The sequence below is a fragment of the Trichinella spiralis genome, assembly GCF_000181795.1.
Source record: "Trichinella spiralis strain ISS 195 chromosome Unknown Scfld4, whole genome shotgun sequence".
Taxonomy (NCBI): domain Eukaryota; kingdom Metazoa; phylum Nematoda; class Enoplea; order Trichinellida; family Trichinellidae; genus Trichinella; species Trichinella spiralis.
The window spans coordinates 8,607,697-8,625,884 of record NW_003526943.1 but is presented as its reverse complement, the minus strand read 5'-3'; the positions used below and the strand labels follow the sequence as shown (position 1 = coordinate 8,625,884).

Here is an 18,188-nt window from a genome sequence, read left to right as displayed (position 1 = left end):
ATGTATTGCGCATGTCTTAATAGCGCACGTGATGTATATTTTGCCCATTTTATTCTGACATGAAGAAGGCAGTTTGTTATTGCTGACAATTTATTTTTTCCTGTATTCCATTGGAATATTTGGCAGCCATGAAGTGATGAACATGTTTATTGAATTTTATCAAGCTGAAAATGCAATTTATTTGTTTTTGAAATTTAAATTTAACAATTATGCGAAAATGTTTCTGTTGCTTTTAAAACTGGAACGATACAATGAATTTTTTCAAATGAAAGCACTAAATTCTTGTCATGATTATTTACTCTGGTACCATTTGTGCACTGCGTTTTGAATATCGCTGCCATAATGCTATTTTTAAAATAAACTGCTTAACATTATTATTAAACTGAATTAAACAGTTAAAAAAATTTAATTATTGCATATTACGGAAAACACCGTTCTAGCATAAGTTGAAATATCTTGAACATATATCAAAAATGTTTTGCACTTTGTAAAGTACAAACTATTTTTTGTTGATTACATGAATTTTTAAAAATGAAAATGGTAAATATTTATTTTAAACACATGCTACGTCACAAGTTTTAGCACAATTATAATGTCCAATTCTTCTGTCACAATAGCCAGGAAAGTATTCAATTCTTTCTTCACAGTGCTTAACTCTGTCTTGAACATCTGGACAAGTAGGATCATTGAATTTCAACTCATTTGTATCTATAAAGCCAGCATTAATGTTTCAGTTATTAGGCAACATTCAAGATGAAATACCTTTAAAAACACCATTGCTGTCTACTTTGATTTTCCAAAGACGTGTACATGAAGCACAGCAGACGAATCTTGAAAAATATCTATCCTCTTTGCATCCTTTTTTTGAAAATTCATGTTTCAAAGCAGCAAGTTGATTGCAAGTTTCTGCATCTGTATCAACGCACGGTAGTGGATCTCTTTTGGCATCCGATACGTTCAAAACTGAAGAATAATAAAATTAAAAAAATATTTTTCACAAATCCCATTCAGAAAGCAACACAACAATCTTACACAATATGGTCAGGGATATGAAAATTAAAGATGGTTGGAAGATCATTTTAATTGAATTTTCCGAAAATATGCATAATTTTTAAACAATTGCGTGGATGTATATATATACGATTTTGGGTGTTTATTTGAGCCTGTCAAATATTAAAAATATTTTGTTACGTTATGATACCCAGTGTTGTATAAACATATGATAATTTTCCGCTTATAATCAAACTCGTTGTTTTAATATTTAAATATTTCAGAATAAATTTAATTTCACTGTTTCAGCTGTTAATTATTTGCACTTATTCAGACATACTTTTTTGCAAATTTTGCAATCCAATGCAATTCAATATTTACATTTGCTACTGTTTACAACTGATATTGCCAAATAAATCATATCATAGTAATGTAACAAATTTAACAATAATACTTTGTTATTTTTATTTTGTTTCTAATCAATTATTGAATAACAAATTAGTATTTTATGAACTTACTATTTGTCATGCTTTGAAAAAATCAAATTTTAGATGCCTCTTACATTAAAGCTAAACTACATTTACTCAACTACAACTCAAATTTATATGAATTCATATTGCATATTATCTGTGAAATATGATTGTTAAAAAAATGTTCTACGGTTTTTATTGCAATACATCATTCAAATTAGATGTTGCAATTTTTCGATGAGTAATGAATATTAGTAATTTGCATTCTAAACTGATATAATTGACTGAAAGCAATTTTGAACAAATACTGGAATGAACATTAAAAAAATAATAAAATAGAATTTACAAATGATATACATTAAACGATATTATTTCTTATTGTTTTCTACAATCATGTTGGTTATTTATTTTCATTTTACAAATGAAAAAGAGCATTTAATATTAGAAAAAGAAATTTATTGATCTTAACAACTGTATTATATATATAATTTGAATATATTTTCAATGCTTTGAACACCACAAGCTATCAACAGTGTAAAACATTGAAAAATGCTGTAAAGAGAAAAAAAAATGTTTTTCCATAATTCAAAGAAACTACGTCAAAAAATAAACCTTAATAATTGTCATTTTAATTTTCGAAATGAGTAAAATTATAATTTTTTTATATTGTTAATATTTTTCTTAAAGTTCAATTAATTCAATTCGAAATAACCAATTTTTGACGTATCACAATGAAAATCACTAAGCAAGCTTTAAATGTAGGTGTCAAATGAACATATTTTGCTTTTACACAATGTAATTTTTACAGTTATTTTCGTGACTAAGAAGTGAATATTTGCTTAAAAAAAGACTTAATAAATCAAATATTTTCAATAGAATAAATTTGATTAATTTTGAAATAGAATTTGAAAATTCAACCACGCTAAACAGCATTGTTTAATGACAACAAAAAAATAAATAACTCTTACTTAAATTGCAAATATGAAAGCAACGTCAAAAAGTATTTATGTGTGAGTAGCTCATCGCTTGGATGACAAAAAAAATATAAAAGATTTCATAAATTTATTTTAATAATTTTGCAATTTTGTTGTACTATGGCAAACACTAAAAGAAAGTATAACAAAGATGAAAACCGACCAGAAAAGTCAGTCTGAAAATCATTAAAATTGGCTAAAATGAGAAGTTGACATTGATGGCTTGTTAACGAATTGAAATCAATCAAACAAAACTGAAACAAAAACAGAACAGCAATAAAAATTCTATTAGGAAAAGCAACAATTTAAAAAAGAAATAAAAGAAAGAACTTATGAAAAACCTAAGAAAAACCACACATCTTTAAATTCATTTTAAAATAATAATAAATAATATTTGTTAACCTTATTTCATATTATTTTTTGAAAAATGTTGTTTTAAAAAGTGACAGAAATTAATCAGGCTGGATAGAAATTTGAAATTCACGGAAGCTTGGTAATGATCGCTTTCATCAGTGCAGCAGCTTGCAGCGCAGCATGCGGTTGCCAGTCTTTGCCTTTGGTTCCGTCGCTATCGTCCGCTATACCACGGATCAATGTCCAACTGCTGATTCGATTTCCGAAAATCGACTCGACCACTGAATCAAATCCAGCATCAAAAGCCACCAAGCCGAAACGTTCCGCAAAATCATCCTTCAACACTTCATGCTTGAACAGAACACGACTAGCTGCCACTGGACCCATGTAAATTTGCGGTACACTTTCGCCGCCACTGTTACAGTATTCATTCTGGGCTGTTGGACGTTCAAATTTGTAACCTTCGTTTTCATTACTTTCCAAATAATCCAAACCCTCTTTGAAAAACTTATCCCAAGGTACAGAGTTCTCTGTACAAGCATTTCTGAAGAGAAATAACAAAAAAAGAAATCATAATTCTACAATACTATTTTTAAAAACCCACTTTATCTGAGTGGTAATTTTGCTGATGATATTGTCATGTTGTTGCCAGGTTTTCACTCCGTAACATTCAACCTTAAAAAAAGTCATCATGAATATCTACTACGGTTCAATAGAAATTTACTATATACTGTATACATACATACATACATACGTATATGTATATATTATAAATTGAATAACAAATGCTTTCATTAACAAACTCTCTAGTTACCGCATTGGATTCACGATTTCTTTGCAACGAATGACAGACAATATATGAAAATGGAGATTCATCATTCGTAGAAGATGCAACCACAACGTCCCCCAAGTTGGCCATCTTTCCCTTCTCGGAATAGCCAGTTACGCGTCCACCAACGCCAACAATAAAAACGTGCTCAATTTCTGGAAAACCACCTACAAATGGAGAAAAAATTATTTATTAATTTTAATAAAATCAACAACAATTTTACCCAAAAGTCGTGTTGTAATACTGCCTGAAGAAATCATTGCTGAACGAGTTTGTCCTACCGCAGAAAGTTTCGTTGACACCACACGACGGTTACCAATGTTGCCCAATGTGTAAACATTCGATTCGCCTACGTGAGATTTTGCAAAAAATTAAAATTTTTAAAATTAAAAATAATAATTTTTCCACCATCTGTTTTATATCGAACATATGTTTTTCTATTTTCTATCATCGCGTCCACAGCTATCTTTTCCACATACAAATAAGTCACTATTGCGACTGTAGGTGTATCGCTGTGACCAACTTTTGGCATTTGTTTAACCATGGCATTTTCTTAAATTTGAATATCCAACTTTAACAATCATAAAATATTTAAAATTCATACGAATTTCAACAAAATATCAGCACACATTTCAATTAATAAAAATTTCCCTCTTTCATAAATGTACTTTACCACGGAATTCAAATTACGCAATTTACTTTCTAAATTACAATAATACTTTTTTCTTAATAACTCTTATAAATATATTGACAACAAGATGATAATACTTACGAAATTCTGCTAAACGATTTACTCGAATCCACTGACAGTTTTCGAGTTGCGCAATTAAACCGCGAGACATTAATTCTGTAAGATACTGTCGAACAACTTCCACTGAACAATTAAATAAACTAAAAGTCATTAAAAAATCTTCATTATTCGAGTTCTTTTAAAATGTACAGATATTTACTCGGCAATGTCATCTTCTTTTAAACTATTTGGAAAAGCATGTTCCAACGCTTCTTTCACAGTATCTATACTAACAGATTCTTCAACTGAATCTAAAAAATTCAATCACATTCTATACATATCACTGTTCAAAGTTTAAATATATAATATTCTACAAATAACTTACTAATATGCTGATCGGATTCAGAAGACTGATCAGTTATCAATCGTGTAGTTGCAATATCAACTAAGATCTTGCGAAGTTTTGTAAATCTTTTTTGCATCAATTTTATCATTCTTTTAAAATAGTGAGCATAATCTGCAAAATATACAATTTCATAGTATAAAAATAATAATAAAAACAAAATTATCCACCTTTCGGAAATTCGACTAGCAATAATTCAATAAAACTTCGAACGTAACCAGAATATTCTGCTTCTTCCATGTCAGATGCAAAGTAAAAATGCATGCGACGTATTTCCTAAAAAACATTAAATTTCAAATGATTTATTCATTTTGAATCATAAAAAAATCAACCATACTTCTTTGCCAACCATGTTCACTTTGTCAAAAAGCATCAGTTGAAAATCAGTGGTATATTCGGGTAGTTCATACGTACCTTCTGTAAGATCTTCTATTTTTCAGTTTAGTATATTTGTATATTGTCAATATTTTATTTAAAAAAACTTACGATTATTACTATAATTGCAGACAATAATGCCTTCATGAATTCCAGCACCTATGTAATCAATATTTTCAACTTCTTTAGGATCAGAAAGTAATTTTCTTTCCAATTCAACAAGTTGCCTATTGCCAGGTTTACTAGTCGGAGTCAAAATGATATATTCTTGCTTTTCTTTCATTGTTTACTTCACGGAACTGAAATTCAATTATTAGAATTAGCATAGCAGACGCTTATATTAATCAAGAACTTTCCAGTAAATGCACTTTAAAACTCAATATAAATTTCTGTATTGACATTTTTTTGCACTCCAATTTCACGAAATTTGGTTTAGCTTTAATACCATTCTACTGATTTAATAAAAATATGTTTAATAATAAGTAAAACAAAATATTGGTATACTTTTCTCTTCTTATCATTTAATATTTAACTGTAAATTCAACAATAATATCAAAATCGGAGTAATAAAATACTGTTCAAAACGGATAAAAACAAAAAAACCAGGCGTTTATATTGCAGTTCAAGTTTGCTTTAGAATTAACTACTTTACAATATAGGCTACAAAAAAAAGAAAAAATACACACAGCTCACCCACGCAGATTTAGGCAATTTTGCAAACCATATTTAGATAAAGTATAGCATGAATGATAGTTAGGAATAATTCATGCATACTGTAAGCAGCATCAATTGTCTATGTAATTTAAAATAAAATATAATAAATCAAATTAAAAAATTAATGAATAAATTTATTTATCAAACTTAAAGACTTTTAAAATTTACATTAAGCTAGCTACTTTTTAATTGTTAATAAAATAATAAAATTAAATAAATTAAATTATTTTATTCTTTATATTTTTCAATATTTATATTTATAACGTGTTTATAGCTCTAGTATTTTATTCATTTTTTACATATTTTACTTTATGTTATGTTAAAAACTCAAAGTGAACTTGTACTTTATTATCTTTATTGTACTAGTTAACGGTATTACCATTTTTTATTTTGTTTTGTTGTTTTTTGACTTTTTAAAAAAATTTCAGGGTTGGAATTTTAATTAATTTTTAACATTAAACAACCTGTAAAGTTTATTTTTGTAAGAAATTTAACATCATAGAAGAAGCAGTTCCTGTTTTGAATGTCGTAATTTTTCGTTGTTTTCTTGTATTGTTACTATTTTTGTGCAATATGAATTTGTTCCAGATTTGATTGAAGATGTCCAATTCAGAAGATGATGACTTAAAGACAGAGAAACAGGCCCTTTCTTTTCAGGAACTTGTAAGTTTGAATTTGTATTTTATTTTTATGTTTATTTTTGTCTGATGTGAATTACATTGTTTCCAAGTGTTGTTTATTGTTAATATTAATATTTTTAATTTTGAGTATCATTTGTGAAAATGGAAATGCAGTTTTTCATTGCAAAATTAAATGATAAATTTTCTTCAATTTTTTTTGTATAATTTTTGCAACAGAATTTGATTTTTGTTTCATCTATTATAAAGTGTTTATTACAATGTATATTATTTACAATTTTAATTGCATGCTGTACTAAGGGAGTTGTTCCTGTTCTATGCGAAGCCTGCAAGCAGTTGAACTGGACAGATCCGACTAAAGTGCAAATTGAAGCAATTCCATTGGCATTGCAAGGTAAAAATTCTCTACTGAAAGTTCAACTGAGAAAAGGACCGAAGCAGAATGAGGGATATTTCAGGTCGAGACGTAATTGGGCTTGCTGAAACTGGTTCTGGTAAAACGGCAGCGTTTGCGTTGCCTATTTTACAAGCATTGCTTGAACATCCTCAACGCTTGTTCGCTCTTGTTCTAACTCCTACTCGAGAATTGGCTTATCAGATTGCCGAACAATTTGAAGCACTTGGAGCTTGCATCGGCATCAAAGTTGGTAAATAGCAGTGCAGACGCGCATATATTTTTTAAAAAGTAAAGAAATAATCTTTGTCATATAATTTTTCAGCCGTAATAGTTGGCGGTGTAGATATGGTAACGCAAGCGCTGTGTTTAGCCAAAAAACCGCATGTTATTGTTGGTAAAAGAAATTCCTTGCATTTGATTAATGTACGAGTCGAATAATGATATTATTTCAGCTACTCCAGGGCGGCTTGTTGATCATTTAGAAAATACGAAAGGTTTCAGTCTGCGTTCATTGAAATATCTGGTATGCCATTAATGTATTGAACGGTCGCTTTGTTGAATAATATTTTCAATCAATCAAGGTAATGGACGAGGCGGATCGTATTTTGGACATGGATTTTGAAAGTGAAGTGAACAAAATTTTACAAGTGATCCCCCGAGAGCGTAAAACGTATCTATTCTCGGCTACAATGACGAAAAAGGTTACAAAATTGCAACGTGCTTCTTTGCAAGATCCCGTCAAAGTGGAAGTGTCTTCAAAATATCAGACAGTGGACAAACTTCAACAGCATTACATTTTCATCCCGCAGAAGTTCAAAGTCAGTGAGATGGATTTGAATAATTTTTACACAAGTGACAAATTTCAGGATTGTTATTTGGTTTATATACTGAATGAAATGGCCGGAAAAAGTTGCATTGTTTTCACATCAACGTGCGCAAATTCGTTGCGAACCGCATTACTTCTACGAAACCTGGGCTTCACGGCTGTACCTTTGCATGGACAGATGAGTCAGGTGAATTTCAATTTATGCTTGCAAACAAATTTATATATATATTTTTTTCTTCATTAAATTTCCATAATAATTTTTACTTTTTGTTAATTTTGCAATTGCCTTATAGGCGAAACGATTAGGCGCTTTGAATAAGTTTAAAGCAAAAGACAGATCTATTCTGATTGCTACCGATGTTGCCAGCAGGTGAAAATTGATTTGTTGTTATTATGTGTGTTTTACTTGTTCAGTTTAATTTCAGAGGATTGGATATTCCTCATGTCGATTTGGTAATTAATTTCGACATTCCGACTCACTCCAAAGATTATATCCATCGAGTCGGCAGAACAGCCCGTGCTGGCAGAGCAGGCATATCTATAACATTTGTAACTCAGTATGTTTTTCTTCTTTTTTGAAATTGAATTTTCCCCTATAAAACTGATTAACAAAATTAGGTATGACGTGGAATTGTACCAAAGAATTGAATACCTCTTGGGCAAGCAGTTACCGTTGTTCAAAACGGAAGAACCGGAGGTTTTGTCGTTGTTGGAAAGAGTAACTGAAGCGAATCGTATTGCCAAAATGGTACAAGATTTTTGCATCGAATTATACATACATATATATATATATATATATATATTATCTTCTGAATGTAAAATCGTTTTTTTTTCATGTAGCAAGTGAAAGAGCTTGAAGATAAGAAGAGAACGAATAAAAAGCGAAATCGAGAAGCGCAAAATGACGACGACGACGACGAGGGGGATACGGAAGATCCGACGAAAAATTTCCGCAAAAGATTAAAAAAGAAGAAAAAATGAAATTTGAATAATAATGAATGAGAAGAAGAGAAAAATGTCTTTTTTGAAGTGAATAAAAAAAGTTACATTTGGTCTGGCCGAGATCGTTGAAAGTGCAAGACGAGTTCGAAGAGTTTCGTGTGGGGGAACATGTCCACCGGTATCATTCTTAGCAGACGAAACGGCGGTCCGGGATACCGTTTCGAGGCACGTTTGCACAAGTCGACGAAATTCTTCTCGGCCGCCTGCACGTCGCACGAGACGTAGAAGAGGTGGTGGATTGGTTCGTGGCACCGCAAGGCGGCGATCACTCGACCCGAAACGCCCCCTCGTGGCGGATCCAAAACCGCCACGCAAGTTTTCCACTTTTCCACGTTGGATTCTTTCAACAATTTCGGCAGCAGTTCTTCGACTTTGCCAGCTTGAAAGTCACAATTGAACTGCTCGTTGACGATCATATTGTGACACGCATCCTTCACTGCCGGTTCGACCGACTCGATGCCGATCACTTTTTCAAAAAGCCTGGCCAAATAGATACCGATCGTCCCTGTACCACAGCAAATATCCAACAGCAAGCTGTGGTCGACTTGGACCGAAGCGCACAATTCAAACAGAGTTTTGTAGAGCACTTCGCAGCCGGCGGTGTTGACTTGAAAAAATGAATAAGGTGAAATACGAAAATGCATATTGTCGATGGTCTCGTAAACATGTGGACAGCCGCCCAATAATTCGTATTCCACTTTGTCGCCGGCATTGATCAACCGTTGGAAATAGACCGACGATACGCGATAATTATCCATATCTTGGTAAAGAAAGCGTTTCACAATTTCTCCTTTGATACTGTTGATTTCTGCTTCGTCCACGTCGACCGGATTCACCGTAACGGTGAGCATCAAATCCATCTGGAAGCTTTTTATTGTAAGAAGACGCCAAAAGCCTGTTCTCGTTTCAGCGTTGTACGGAGGTCTGGGGGAGCAGCTTAAAATCGAATTTTTAAAATCTCTCACCAGAAGTTTCATAGTTGTCGGAATGTGAACACAACCATCCACCGGTTGAACAGTACACCCGTCACGATGTCTGGACAATCGGAAGCCAACTTCCGGTGCGGTGCCGTTGTAGCCGATCGTAAATTCGCACTTATTTCTGTAATAATTCTGCACTGGCGACGCTCGTATATTTTCCAACTCGCCGTAATGGAGCTTGCCTTGAAACGGCAAACCGCACTCTTTGTATATTTTTATAGAACATTTTTTCGCCCATTCGTAACACGCGTTTTGTTTGTTTTTCAACTGCTCTTCATATGGAACAGCATGCCAAGGAGTAACCACGTCCACAATATTAACCAATTCGGTTCTTTCTTCACTTTTCGTTGGCTTCTTTTTTGTAGACTGTGATTCATCATCAGCTGCAGTTTTTCTAACCTTGAAAAATTGCACTTTTCGATTTTGTATGAATGCAAAAGCAAACAAAAAAAATTAGCATTTCAACCAAACCCTGAGAACGCATTGTTTGAACGTCATTTGATCCAACTTTTCCGCTGCTTGATTCGCTTGCTCCGGATCTGAAAATGTCACATAAGCGTGCTCTTTCATCAGTGCAATTTTTTTCGCTCTAAATCCGTGCCGTTTCAGTATTTTTTTCATGTCATTTATGGCCATGTATCGAGGAAGATTGTGTATGTGAATTTTGGTAGAATCTTCCAATTGATTTCGTTGAACGTCGTCGGACGACATATTCCAAAAGAAAACGATCAAACTGAATTACAACTTCATACAGTTCTAATTTTCCACACTACTATTGCGTTACTTTTCTGCAAAGATTGGAAATACTTGAAAAACAAGCAGCAATTAACATTACGTGCAACTAAACACTGTCACATATACGCAATTTTGCAATGTTATAGTTTATAAACACTAAAAATAATGATCATTTAAAAATATTACAATACAACACAAATTAGTTCAACAAAATTTAATTTATATAAAATAAGTAAAATTAGTAATCACATTAAACAGTTTAAAAAAATATATATGCTTTTAATTTAAAAAAAGCTAAAAAACTACCTACGTACTTTGCCAATGCTTTGCAGCATACAGTACCATTTCTACAGAACTGAAAATTATGTACAATTATAAATGTATTGTGCTTTTCAAAATTATTAATATACATAGAAAGCTATACTAATTTTACAATATAATGAATCCAAAAGCTACTTTTCACTTAAAAATTATTTTAAAAAATAATTAAAGAAAGCTATTTTTAATTATATCATTAAAATTAGAATTCTTCACAGGATTATTGCTCTGACAAACAAAGATCATATGCAGTTCATGTTTTGAATTGTGAATGCACAAAATATTTTGAAATACACACTATATTCAATACTTTCAAAGACTAAATCATTTCAATAAATAATGGCTTCATAATTTTAGCCATATACTGTTTAAAATCTGAACAGAGTAATAATGGTGATGTAAAAAATGAAAATTCAAATGACAGATTAACCTATTTTCTTTTAAAACGCTTTCAGTGCAGTCAAATTTCTTTGAAAATAAATTATAAACTTCAAGTAAAGCTTTAATAAATAACTTTTAAAAACTTTTTCAAATATATTTTACTTTCAATAGTATACAAGTAGTTGCTGAAACAAATTTTTTGTTTTAATTGATTAATAATTGAAAATTGTTTTAAAAATTGAAGAACACATAAGCACAGCGCGCTATATTCCAAAACTTCACGATGAAATCAAATTGAGGATTGATGTCAATTAAATCGTTTTGTTAAATCTTAATTTTAAATGTCAAAAAGCCTTGGTGAACATTTTTCTTGTGATTATGCTAAAATAAATTATATTACTTTAAATTATGCAGATATAAAAAGCAGTTATGAAAATCAGTTTTTGTTTATTTATCAGTAGTTATGTTAAAATGGAGCAAGCAATATGAAATTAATGCAAAAAAGCAATGCCAGCAATCATAATAGCCTTTGTATTCTTGGTTATTATTGTACATTTTCGAGAGGTTTGGTCAATTTTTGCTTCCATGTTGGTGTCCTTGAAATTGATGGCTGCGTAGGAGCAGCTGTTATTGATTTCACAAGTGATTTTATTAAAATCATGACAAAGAATAGTGGTTTATAATAATCGTATCAAATGTTAGAGCAATTAAAACAGTTTGCAATATCAAAAGGCGAATTACTTTCCAAACAAGACAAAATTTCCTTCATATATTATATTAATATTTTGCTCATCATATTTACCCGTGCTTCCACATTAAAATTTTATTCATCTGAATTAGTTTCTATCATACATTTAATGCTTGATTTAGTCAATTTCGTGGGTTTTCTTTTCGTCTGTTGTAAGTTTTCCCCCTTCACTAAACAAAGTTTAAAGAAAATTATCATAGAAATATTTTGCAAATATGAAAATATATGATTAAAAAGTTTTATTATAAACAATATTGTTTATTTAAGTAAGCTATTTACTATTTATGAAAACAAGCTATATTACTTATAAAGATGTATCTTTTTCTTCTAATTTATGAAATTTATTTATGTTAGACAAGACTATTGAAGCTATTACAACTGCATCAGAGATTTATAAGCAAAACTGGCCTTTTCTTTAAGTCGTAAAGCCGTAAATCCCGTCTATTTAATAATTGCTTTTAGAAATCAAAAACGCTATCTTACAAGTGTAATACTGCTTTGAATATCTGTAGCATTGGAATATTTAATTGTAAATAGAAATATTATAAATTTATAGTGCATGCAAGGACTTGTGTTTCTTATGACGCTTAGCTTTTTATTCAGAGCAAAGATCCAGATTTGAGTGAAATTATGGCAAATGGAATTAAAGTAATTTAAAAAAAGAAAAGATAAAATTTGTAATTATCAAAGTAATAAGACGTTAGAATTAAAAATATTTTACGTTGAGAGCAGTGGTGCTTAGCAAAATGTGGTTCAACTTGTCGCTTTTTTAAAGCAAATCCCAGCATTTGTTTTTTAAGCAAAATTATCATATCATGTATTTATAATATTACTCCATTTTTAACATAACAGCACTAAAAATTTAGATTAATTTGCAAAGATGCGGCACAATTATTTATTGATTATTTTCAGTCATTTTAATAAAGCTTGAAAAATGTGTTGTTAATTTTTCATTGTTTATTCAGATGTCATATTAGTTTTATATATGTAACATATAATAATGAAAAGGAATTAATTTGATAAAAGTTTTTCTTCAAGATTAAAATGAAACTGTCAACAATTTGATTGCACTTTTTATTTATATTGTTTGTAAAGTGCATTACTATTCAAAATTATCGATATGAAATATTAGTATGAAATATAACGAATGATACCAGAAATATTGATAAGATATTTTTTATAATAGATAACTATTACAAATTTCTTTATTTGTAAATCTTTGTGGAAACAGGGAATATGCTTTGAATTTACGGATTTATGCTTCTTTTGAAAAAGTTATGAAAATAAAAAATTATTTCCTATTTTGTATTATGCTTTTTATTTCTGAATTTAATAATTTTTTACAAAAAATAAAATTACAGCAGTAATTTTTCTAATAATATTTAAAATATATGTGAATAATCTGAATGCTATGTTTAAAAATTGAACATCAAGAAGAAAAAAATCAAATACAAAATCAGTATTAAAAATAATATTATAATATGAAAATTATAAAAAGACCAGATTTGAAGTTTATTTTAAATAGGGGAAGTATTTAAAGTGGATTATGAGAATAAAAATATAGTACAATGTTCGTTGTCAACAAGGATGTGATGGGAATGGAATATGTGACAGTTTGTTCAAATGGATGGGCAGCAACAGACTCGAGAATAAAAATTGCTAAAGGCACAAAATCGATTGATTAATTGAAGTATAATTAATAAATTAATATTTTTTCTGTTTTGCATTTTAATATAAATTTTTATATCTTCTGATCGGCATTCTTTCAGTTAAAGCTGATAAATGTGCATCCAAATGATATATATAGAGTCAAGCGCCATCTGGTGTGCAGTGTTGAAATAATGTGTAGGAGGGTTGTAAAAGAGTATACGTTGAAGTTGCTCAGCAGAGCGTAAACAACCAATCGCGCCCAGGGCGCCGTCTATTCAAGCCCAGCCACAGAGCCCGTCACGCTTAAGGCGTTGACCAGTTTAAACTTCTCATCACCATCCAAGGTTAGAGTGCGAAGAATCCTGTTCAGTGAAGATGGCGCAAGCTGTCCATCGTTCTTTGCTTGACCTAAAAGTTTCTGGTCTACCATAAGATATTGAAGCAGGTTCAAATTTACAACTTTGCACTTTTCCTACGAACAGCCGAGCGGTCGGAAGGCATACTTATCGCAGCTAACTGTTTGCTGTAAAAAATTTTAGAAAAGCAGTAAACAAATAAATAAATATAAGTAAATAAGTATTGCTTAAAATTAGCCGACAAGCAGTATGCTTTGTCCGGCACTTGGCTCGCAGCGTTTGCTGCACTTCGACCTCATCCACAATGCAATGAGCCGCACATTTTGCTCTTACGCAAAGGTGGTCTGCAAGCAACCGTGGCTTTTCATCATTGTACCCATCGTGACCACTGTGCTTTTCTCAGTTGGAATTCTTTTACGATGGCCAATCACTGATGCATTTTACCTGTACACGCCGATGAAAGCCAGATCCGCTTATGAAAAAGCCGTATTTCAACAAACTTGGCCTGTTAAAGATGGTTATTATATACCTGGAAGAGAAGTGGAAAATTTACGCCAGTGCCAAATAATCGTGACAGCTACGGATGATGGAAGTGTATTACGGCCGGATATCACTGATGCCCTTCTTCATCTCAACAAATACATAATCAACGATATCCAAGTAAGAACTGTTTTTATACATAATCACTATATGTGCAAGGTTCTTTTATAATTTTTCAAAATCATATTTAACACTTGTTAATAACGAAATGTGTATAATTTTGAAATTATAACATAAGCACGTAAATCAACCATCAATATGAAAAACTGTTGAAAATGATGCCCTCGTTTTGCTGACATTAATCACCTGGTAAATATTTGGTAACATTAAGCATTTTATGCAATCCGCATATTATACCAATGAACAGGTTTTCTACTTTATGCATTTTAAAACTTTACTGAGCAATGGGTCGGTCCTAACTGGAATTGAGGAATAAAAAAGTATTTCAGCTGCAGTATTTGCAGTTCTTTTATAAAAAATGTAGCAACTTTTTGAATTTCTGAAATCACAGTCATTGATGGCTATGTTTAATAATTTCCGAATTCACTTTGTTAGATATATCTTCTTTTATTTTTTGTGATCAGAAAACAATATTATGTTTTTATTATTTTTGCATTCAGAAAGTCCTAAGTGATAAATTTATCTTTATTTAAAATAAATAAATAAATAAATAAATATATCCAGGCACAGGAAATGCTATGCATAACTTTTCAATTGTGTTCATCAAAAAATGCTTACTCCATTATAGTACCTAATTTATGACAAATTACCATAAAAGTTTGACAATTTGTTTTCAACAATAAACATTAAATAAAAATAAATGATCTAAAAGTAAGTCTACTTAAGGGAAAGTAGAATATGTCGTGAAAAAAAGTGAACATAAAAATGGGCGATTAAACTGAAGGAAAAAAAATATGCTTTCAATGATTTCAGTAATGCAAATCTGCTGAGCATAAAACAGTGAAGGAATTGTAAAATTTCACATGATTTACAGGAAATACTTGAAATTAAGAAAAAAAATAAGCAAACTCAAATAATAGGTGCTCGATTTTATGGTAAACACTTCAGTTGAAAGTATTAATTGATTATTCAAATTTTCATTTCTCTCTCTACAATAGATGCTATTGTAAATTTATTCAGTACTTTTCAAATAGCGTCGTTTCAAAATAAAACTGCATTTTATTTCTTTTTTTGATATAAAGTAAGGTATTTTTATGCAATTGAGAAAATATTAATATCCAGCTATAGAATTAATTAAGATGAAATAAAGCATTAATTTTTCATGACTTTATTGAACTTAAACAGAAAAGATAATCATAAAACTAGAATAAATATGTTAAATTTAATAAAAACTTACAAATGCATGATTATTACTGCAGTTTCAAGGAAACAGTTAATTCACAGTGGCAGTTAAAAATCTACTTATTTTACATGCAAAATGAAAAGAATAAAGTTTGCACACTTAACATATAAATGAGAAATGTCTCAAAAGAAATTGAAATGAAATATGAACTAGAATAGAAATAAAGTTTTTCAAAGTTATACTTTTAAAATTACTTTTACAGTGTTGCATGCAGAATATCTGCAGTATTTTTAAGCGTAATTTATTTAATTAAAATTCAAATTTGCAATTTTATTCTTTTTCAGTTTGGAAATTTCATAAAATGCTATTATGTTAGCAAAATAATCTCTAAACATAAATCATTCATGTGCAGAGTGCATTCATTACGATTCATTAATATATCAGACGAGGTTTATATAATAAAAGTTTATTTTATAATTTTTTATAAAATGTTTGAAATATAAATTTTCGATAATGATTCAGTTTAATTTAATGATAAAATAAATGGGAAATGTGCAAAATTTCAGTAGTGCCATTGTTTACTAGTGCCGCGCCATGCTGTCTGTCAGCTTTAACGTTATTCAGTTTCTTCATAACTTGTAAATTCAATGACATGAGCAATTTTAATTTTTTGTTTGGAGGTGCTTGTTCTGACTGTTCTGTCATAAAGACGTAACCTATTGTGGGCGGAAAGGTTTGAAATTGACCACAATCAGGTTCTCCCACAAAGATGGCACTCCCACTTTTCTTCCTATCAAAAAGTGTTAAACTTTATGAAATGCCATGCTAAAAAAGTCAATAAAATTTTTTCCACACGATTTTCCAAGTATGTAATTAGCTTGACAAAAAAGAGCACTACAATTTTATGTTGCACAAAAAGTTTTAAAAGCAAATGAATGCTCAATGAAATCAATGAATCAAAATTTTGTAATCTTTTTACAATAGCAGTTCAAAGTCCCCTACAGTATATAAAATTATCACTTCAAATAGATGTTCAAATGTTGAATTGAAATTAACATTTTATACAAAATTTTTCTGATGTCACTTCTTATTTTCAATATAATTTTTATTGTAGTAAAATTTAATGTGTAACATTAACATCCACGCTTGAACAATCAAGCGAACGCGTTACCCACTGCATCAGGGCATTCTTGCATGACCTTGTTCATTCTGGCAGTATGTCCAATTAAGCTTAACAGCTGATATACCAAAGACTGGGGCAGAACTGATCAAATTATAGGTAAACAAGGTTAAATTATTTCTGTATCTGAAGATTTATTCTGACGCTTCAATGGCAACTACTGAGTTAGAGTGGCATTCCTTTTTGACAGCTAGCAGACAAGCTGCTTATCTGTTTGATTTTATCAGAGGTGAAGGAAATTACAAAAATAACTTCAGTAAAAGATTAATGTACATGTGAACATTCTGTTTTTTTACAAAGTTAACTGCATTTCAAAATAATATTTCAGATTATTCAGTGAAGTAAAATTTAAAATACAATTGCAGTACAAGAAATTATAATAAATATTCATGACTTCAGTGCTTTTTTATTTTAATATTTGTCACTTAATTAAAAAAATTGATAAATGAAAATTAATTATTAAAAATTCAAATACAATCTGACAAAGCTATAAAAGTGACAGTGATGAGAAACGGTGCACTACATTTGTCAAGTAAATTTTGCAAATGAAGAACAAAACACAACTCACTTTTGAAGTACAAAATATTTACCATTAAGAAACATATTTTTTTAATGCGACACAGTGCAAAAAGTTTATAAAAAATGAATGTTTTTGTGTCTTGCTTTAATCAACTGCTTGGACAAAAAATCTTGCAACAGTTGTGTTGTAAAAAAAGAAATGTCAATTCAATTTATTCAACAAATATAGCATAATGGTAATGAAGAAAAAAAAAAGAATTTCATCAAAATGAGCACTGAAATATGTATAGTACTGCCATTGTAAGGAGGTTATGAAACGCTAAAGCATGAAAAAGTCCTTGACCATATGAACTGTGCTGACAACTTTTACCGAATTGCATATATATTTTTGCAAATTTCCCTATCCACAGTGCAGATGAATAAATTAAATTTAGAAATTTCCAAATAATAATTTGTATTTTTCAACTGAACACGTTTCAAATAAATTTAGGCAAAATAATGCAATTATTAAAGGCAGCTAAATTAATGATAACTTACTTGTTTTGTTTCCACTACTTCCATAGCACCTTGTTAACTGAATTGCTCATTCATTGTTCAATTATTCATTCAGTGTATGAAATTATTCATTTTTTTAAATGAAAAAATAAAATTATTTAATATAACAAAATATGAATATTTTATTTATCAGAATATATTTTTAATATTTAAAATGAAAAATTTCCTCTAGAAGTTTATGCAGATCTGTTGAGAAAATATTCCCAGTTATGGTATAGTTG

At 30.2% G+C, this 18,188-nt stretch overlaps 5 protein-coding genes across 5 annotated transcripts; 1 reads left to right on the top strand and 4 right to left on the bottom strand.

The window, feature by feature from the left end:
* Nucleotides 1-76: 76 nt before the first annotated feature.
* Nucleotides 77-2,087, bottom strand: Tsp_02127 (iron-sulfur cluster-binding protein). The gene is made up of 6 exons (XM_003377863.1): nt 2,073-2,087; nt 1,142-1,163; nt 763-963; nt 560-708; nt 300-382; nt 77-164 (listed from the first exon to the last, which is right to left on the bottom strand). The coding sequence occupies exons 1-6, from the start codon at nt 2,085-2,087 to the stop codon at nt 77-79; spliced, it is 558 nt and encodes a 185-aa protein (XP_003377911.1).
* Nucleotides 2,088-2,914: 827 nt separating this feature from the next.
* Nucleotides 2,915-4,161, bottom strand: Tsp_02128 (hypothetical protein). Its single transcript, XM_003377862.1, has 4 exons — nt 4,026-4,161; nt 3,603-3,772; nt 3,393-3,463; nt 2,915-3,332 (listed from the first exon to the last, which is right to left on the bottom strand). Exons 1-4 carry the CDS (start codon nt 4,159-4,161, stop codon nt 2,915-2,917), a joined length of 795 nt encoding a protein of 264 aa, XP_003377910.1.
* An 851-nt stretch (nt 4,162-5,012) lies between these two features.
* Tsp_02129 (ATP-dependent rRNA helicase Rrp3) lies at nt 5,013-8,681 on the top strand. Its single transcript, XM_003377861.1, has 14 exons — nt 5,013-5,019; nt 5,257-5,288; nt 5,315-5,362; nt 6,440-6,502; nt 6,727-6,871; nt 6,936-7,124; nt 7,197-7,268; nt 7,327-7,397; nt 7,456-7,692; nt 7,741-7,887; nt 7,994-8,070; nt 8,126-8,257; nt 8,319-8,448; nt 8,541-8,681. The coding sequence occupies exons 1-14, from the start codon at nt 5,013-5,015 to the stop codon at nt 8,679-8,681; spliced, it is 1,491 nt and encodes a 496-aa protein (XP_003377909.1).
* A 62-nt stretch (nt 8,682-8,743) lies between these two features.
* On the bottom strand, nt 8,744-10,393 carry Tsp_02130 (putative HpaII tinys locus 9c protein). The gene is made up of 3 exons (XM_003377860.1): nt 10,154-10,393; nt 9,668-10,081; nt 8,744-9,562 (listed from the first exon to the last, which is right to left on the bottom strand). The coding sequence occupies exons 1-3, from the start codon at nt 10,391-10,393 to the stop codon at nt 8,744-8,746; spliced, it is 1,473 nt and encodes a 490-aa protein (XP_003377908.1).
* A 3,574-nt stretch (nt 10,394-13,967) lies between these two features.
* On the bottom strand, nt 13,968-16,418 carry Tsp_02131 (conserved hypothetical protein). Its single transcript, XM_003377859.1, has 5 exons — nt 16,296-16,418; nt 14,804-14,829; nt 14,400-14,494; nt 14,136-14,268; nt 13,968-14,037 (listed from the first exon to the last, which is right to left on the bottom strand). Exons 1-5 carry the CDS (start codon nt 16,416-16,418, stop codon nt 13,968-13,970), a joined length of 447 nt encoding a protein of 148 aa, XP_003377907.1.
* Between the last annotated feature and the right edge of the window lie 1,770 nt (nt 16,419-18,188).

Bases quoted from the DNA above. Each gene is read 5' to 3' on its own strand.
- Tsp_02128 (XM_003377862.1), bottom strand. From the start codon at position 4,161: ATGGTTAAACAAATGCCAAAAGTTGGTCACAGCGATACACCTACAGTC. The intron at 3,773-4,025 runs GTGGAAAAATTA...GTGGTTTTCCAG, and splicing joins TGTTCGATATAAAACAGATG to AAATTGAGCACGTTTTTATT. The intron at 3,464-3,602 runs GTAACTAGAGAG...ACTTTTTTTAAG, and splicing joins GAAATCGTGAATCCAATGCG to GTTGAATGTTACGGAGTGAA.
- Tsp_02129 (XM_003377861.1), top strand. The intron at 6,872-6,935 runs GTAAAAATTCTC...GGGATATTTCAG, and splicing joins AATTCCATTGGCATTGCAAG to GTCGAGACGTAATTGGGCTT. The intron at 7,269-7,326 runs GTAAAAGAAATT...ATATTATTTCAG, and splicing joins AAAACCGCATGTTATTGTTG to CTACTCCAGGGCGGCTTGTT.
- Tsp_02131 (XM_003377859.1), bottom strand. From the start codon at position 16,418: ATGACAGAACAGTCAGAACAAGCACCTCCAAACAAAAAATTAAAATTG. The intron at 14,830-16,295 runs GTAAACAATGGC...CCTCAATTCCAG, and splicing joins GACAGCATGGCGCGGCACTA to TTAGGACCGACCCATTGCTC. The intron at 14,495-14,803 runs GTTTTAAAATGC...GTTGAGATGAAG, and splicing joins CCGACCCATTGCTCAGTAAA to AAGGGCATCAGTGATATCCG.
- Tsp_02127 (XM_003377863.1), bottom strand. The intron at 964-1,141 runs GTATATATATAC...ATTATTCTTCAG, and splicing joins TCAAATAAACACCCAAAATC to TTTTGAACGTATCGGATGCC. The intron at 165-299 runs GTAAATAATCAT...TTGCATTTTCAG, and splicing joins AGTGCACAAATGGTACCAGA to CTTGATAAAATTCAATAAAC.
- Tsp_02130 (XM_003377860.1), bottom strand. From the start codon at position 10,393: ATGTCGTCCGACGACGTTCAACGAAATCAATTGGAAGATTCTACCAAA. The intron at 10,082-10,153 runs GTTTGGTTGAAA...CAATTTTTCAAG, and splicing joins TCAAACAATGCGTTCTCAGG to GTTAGAAAAACTGCAGCTGA. The intron at 9,563-9,667 runs GTGAGAGATTTT...AAAAGCTTCCAG, and splicing joins CGACAACTATGAAACTTCTG to ATGGATTTGATGCTCACCGT.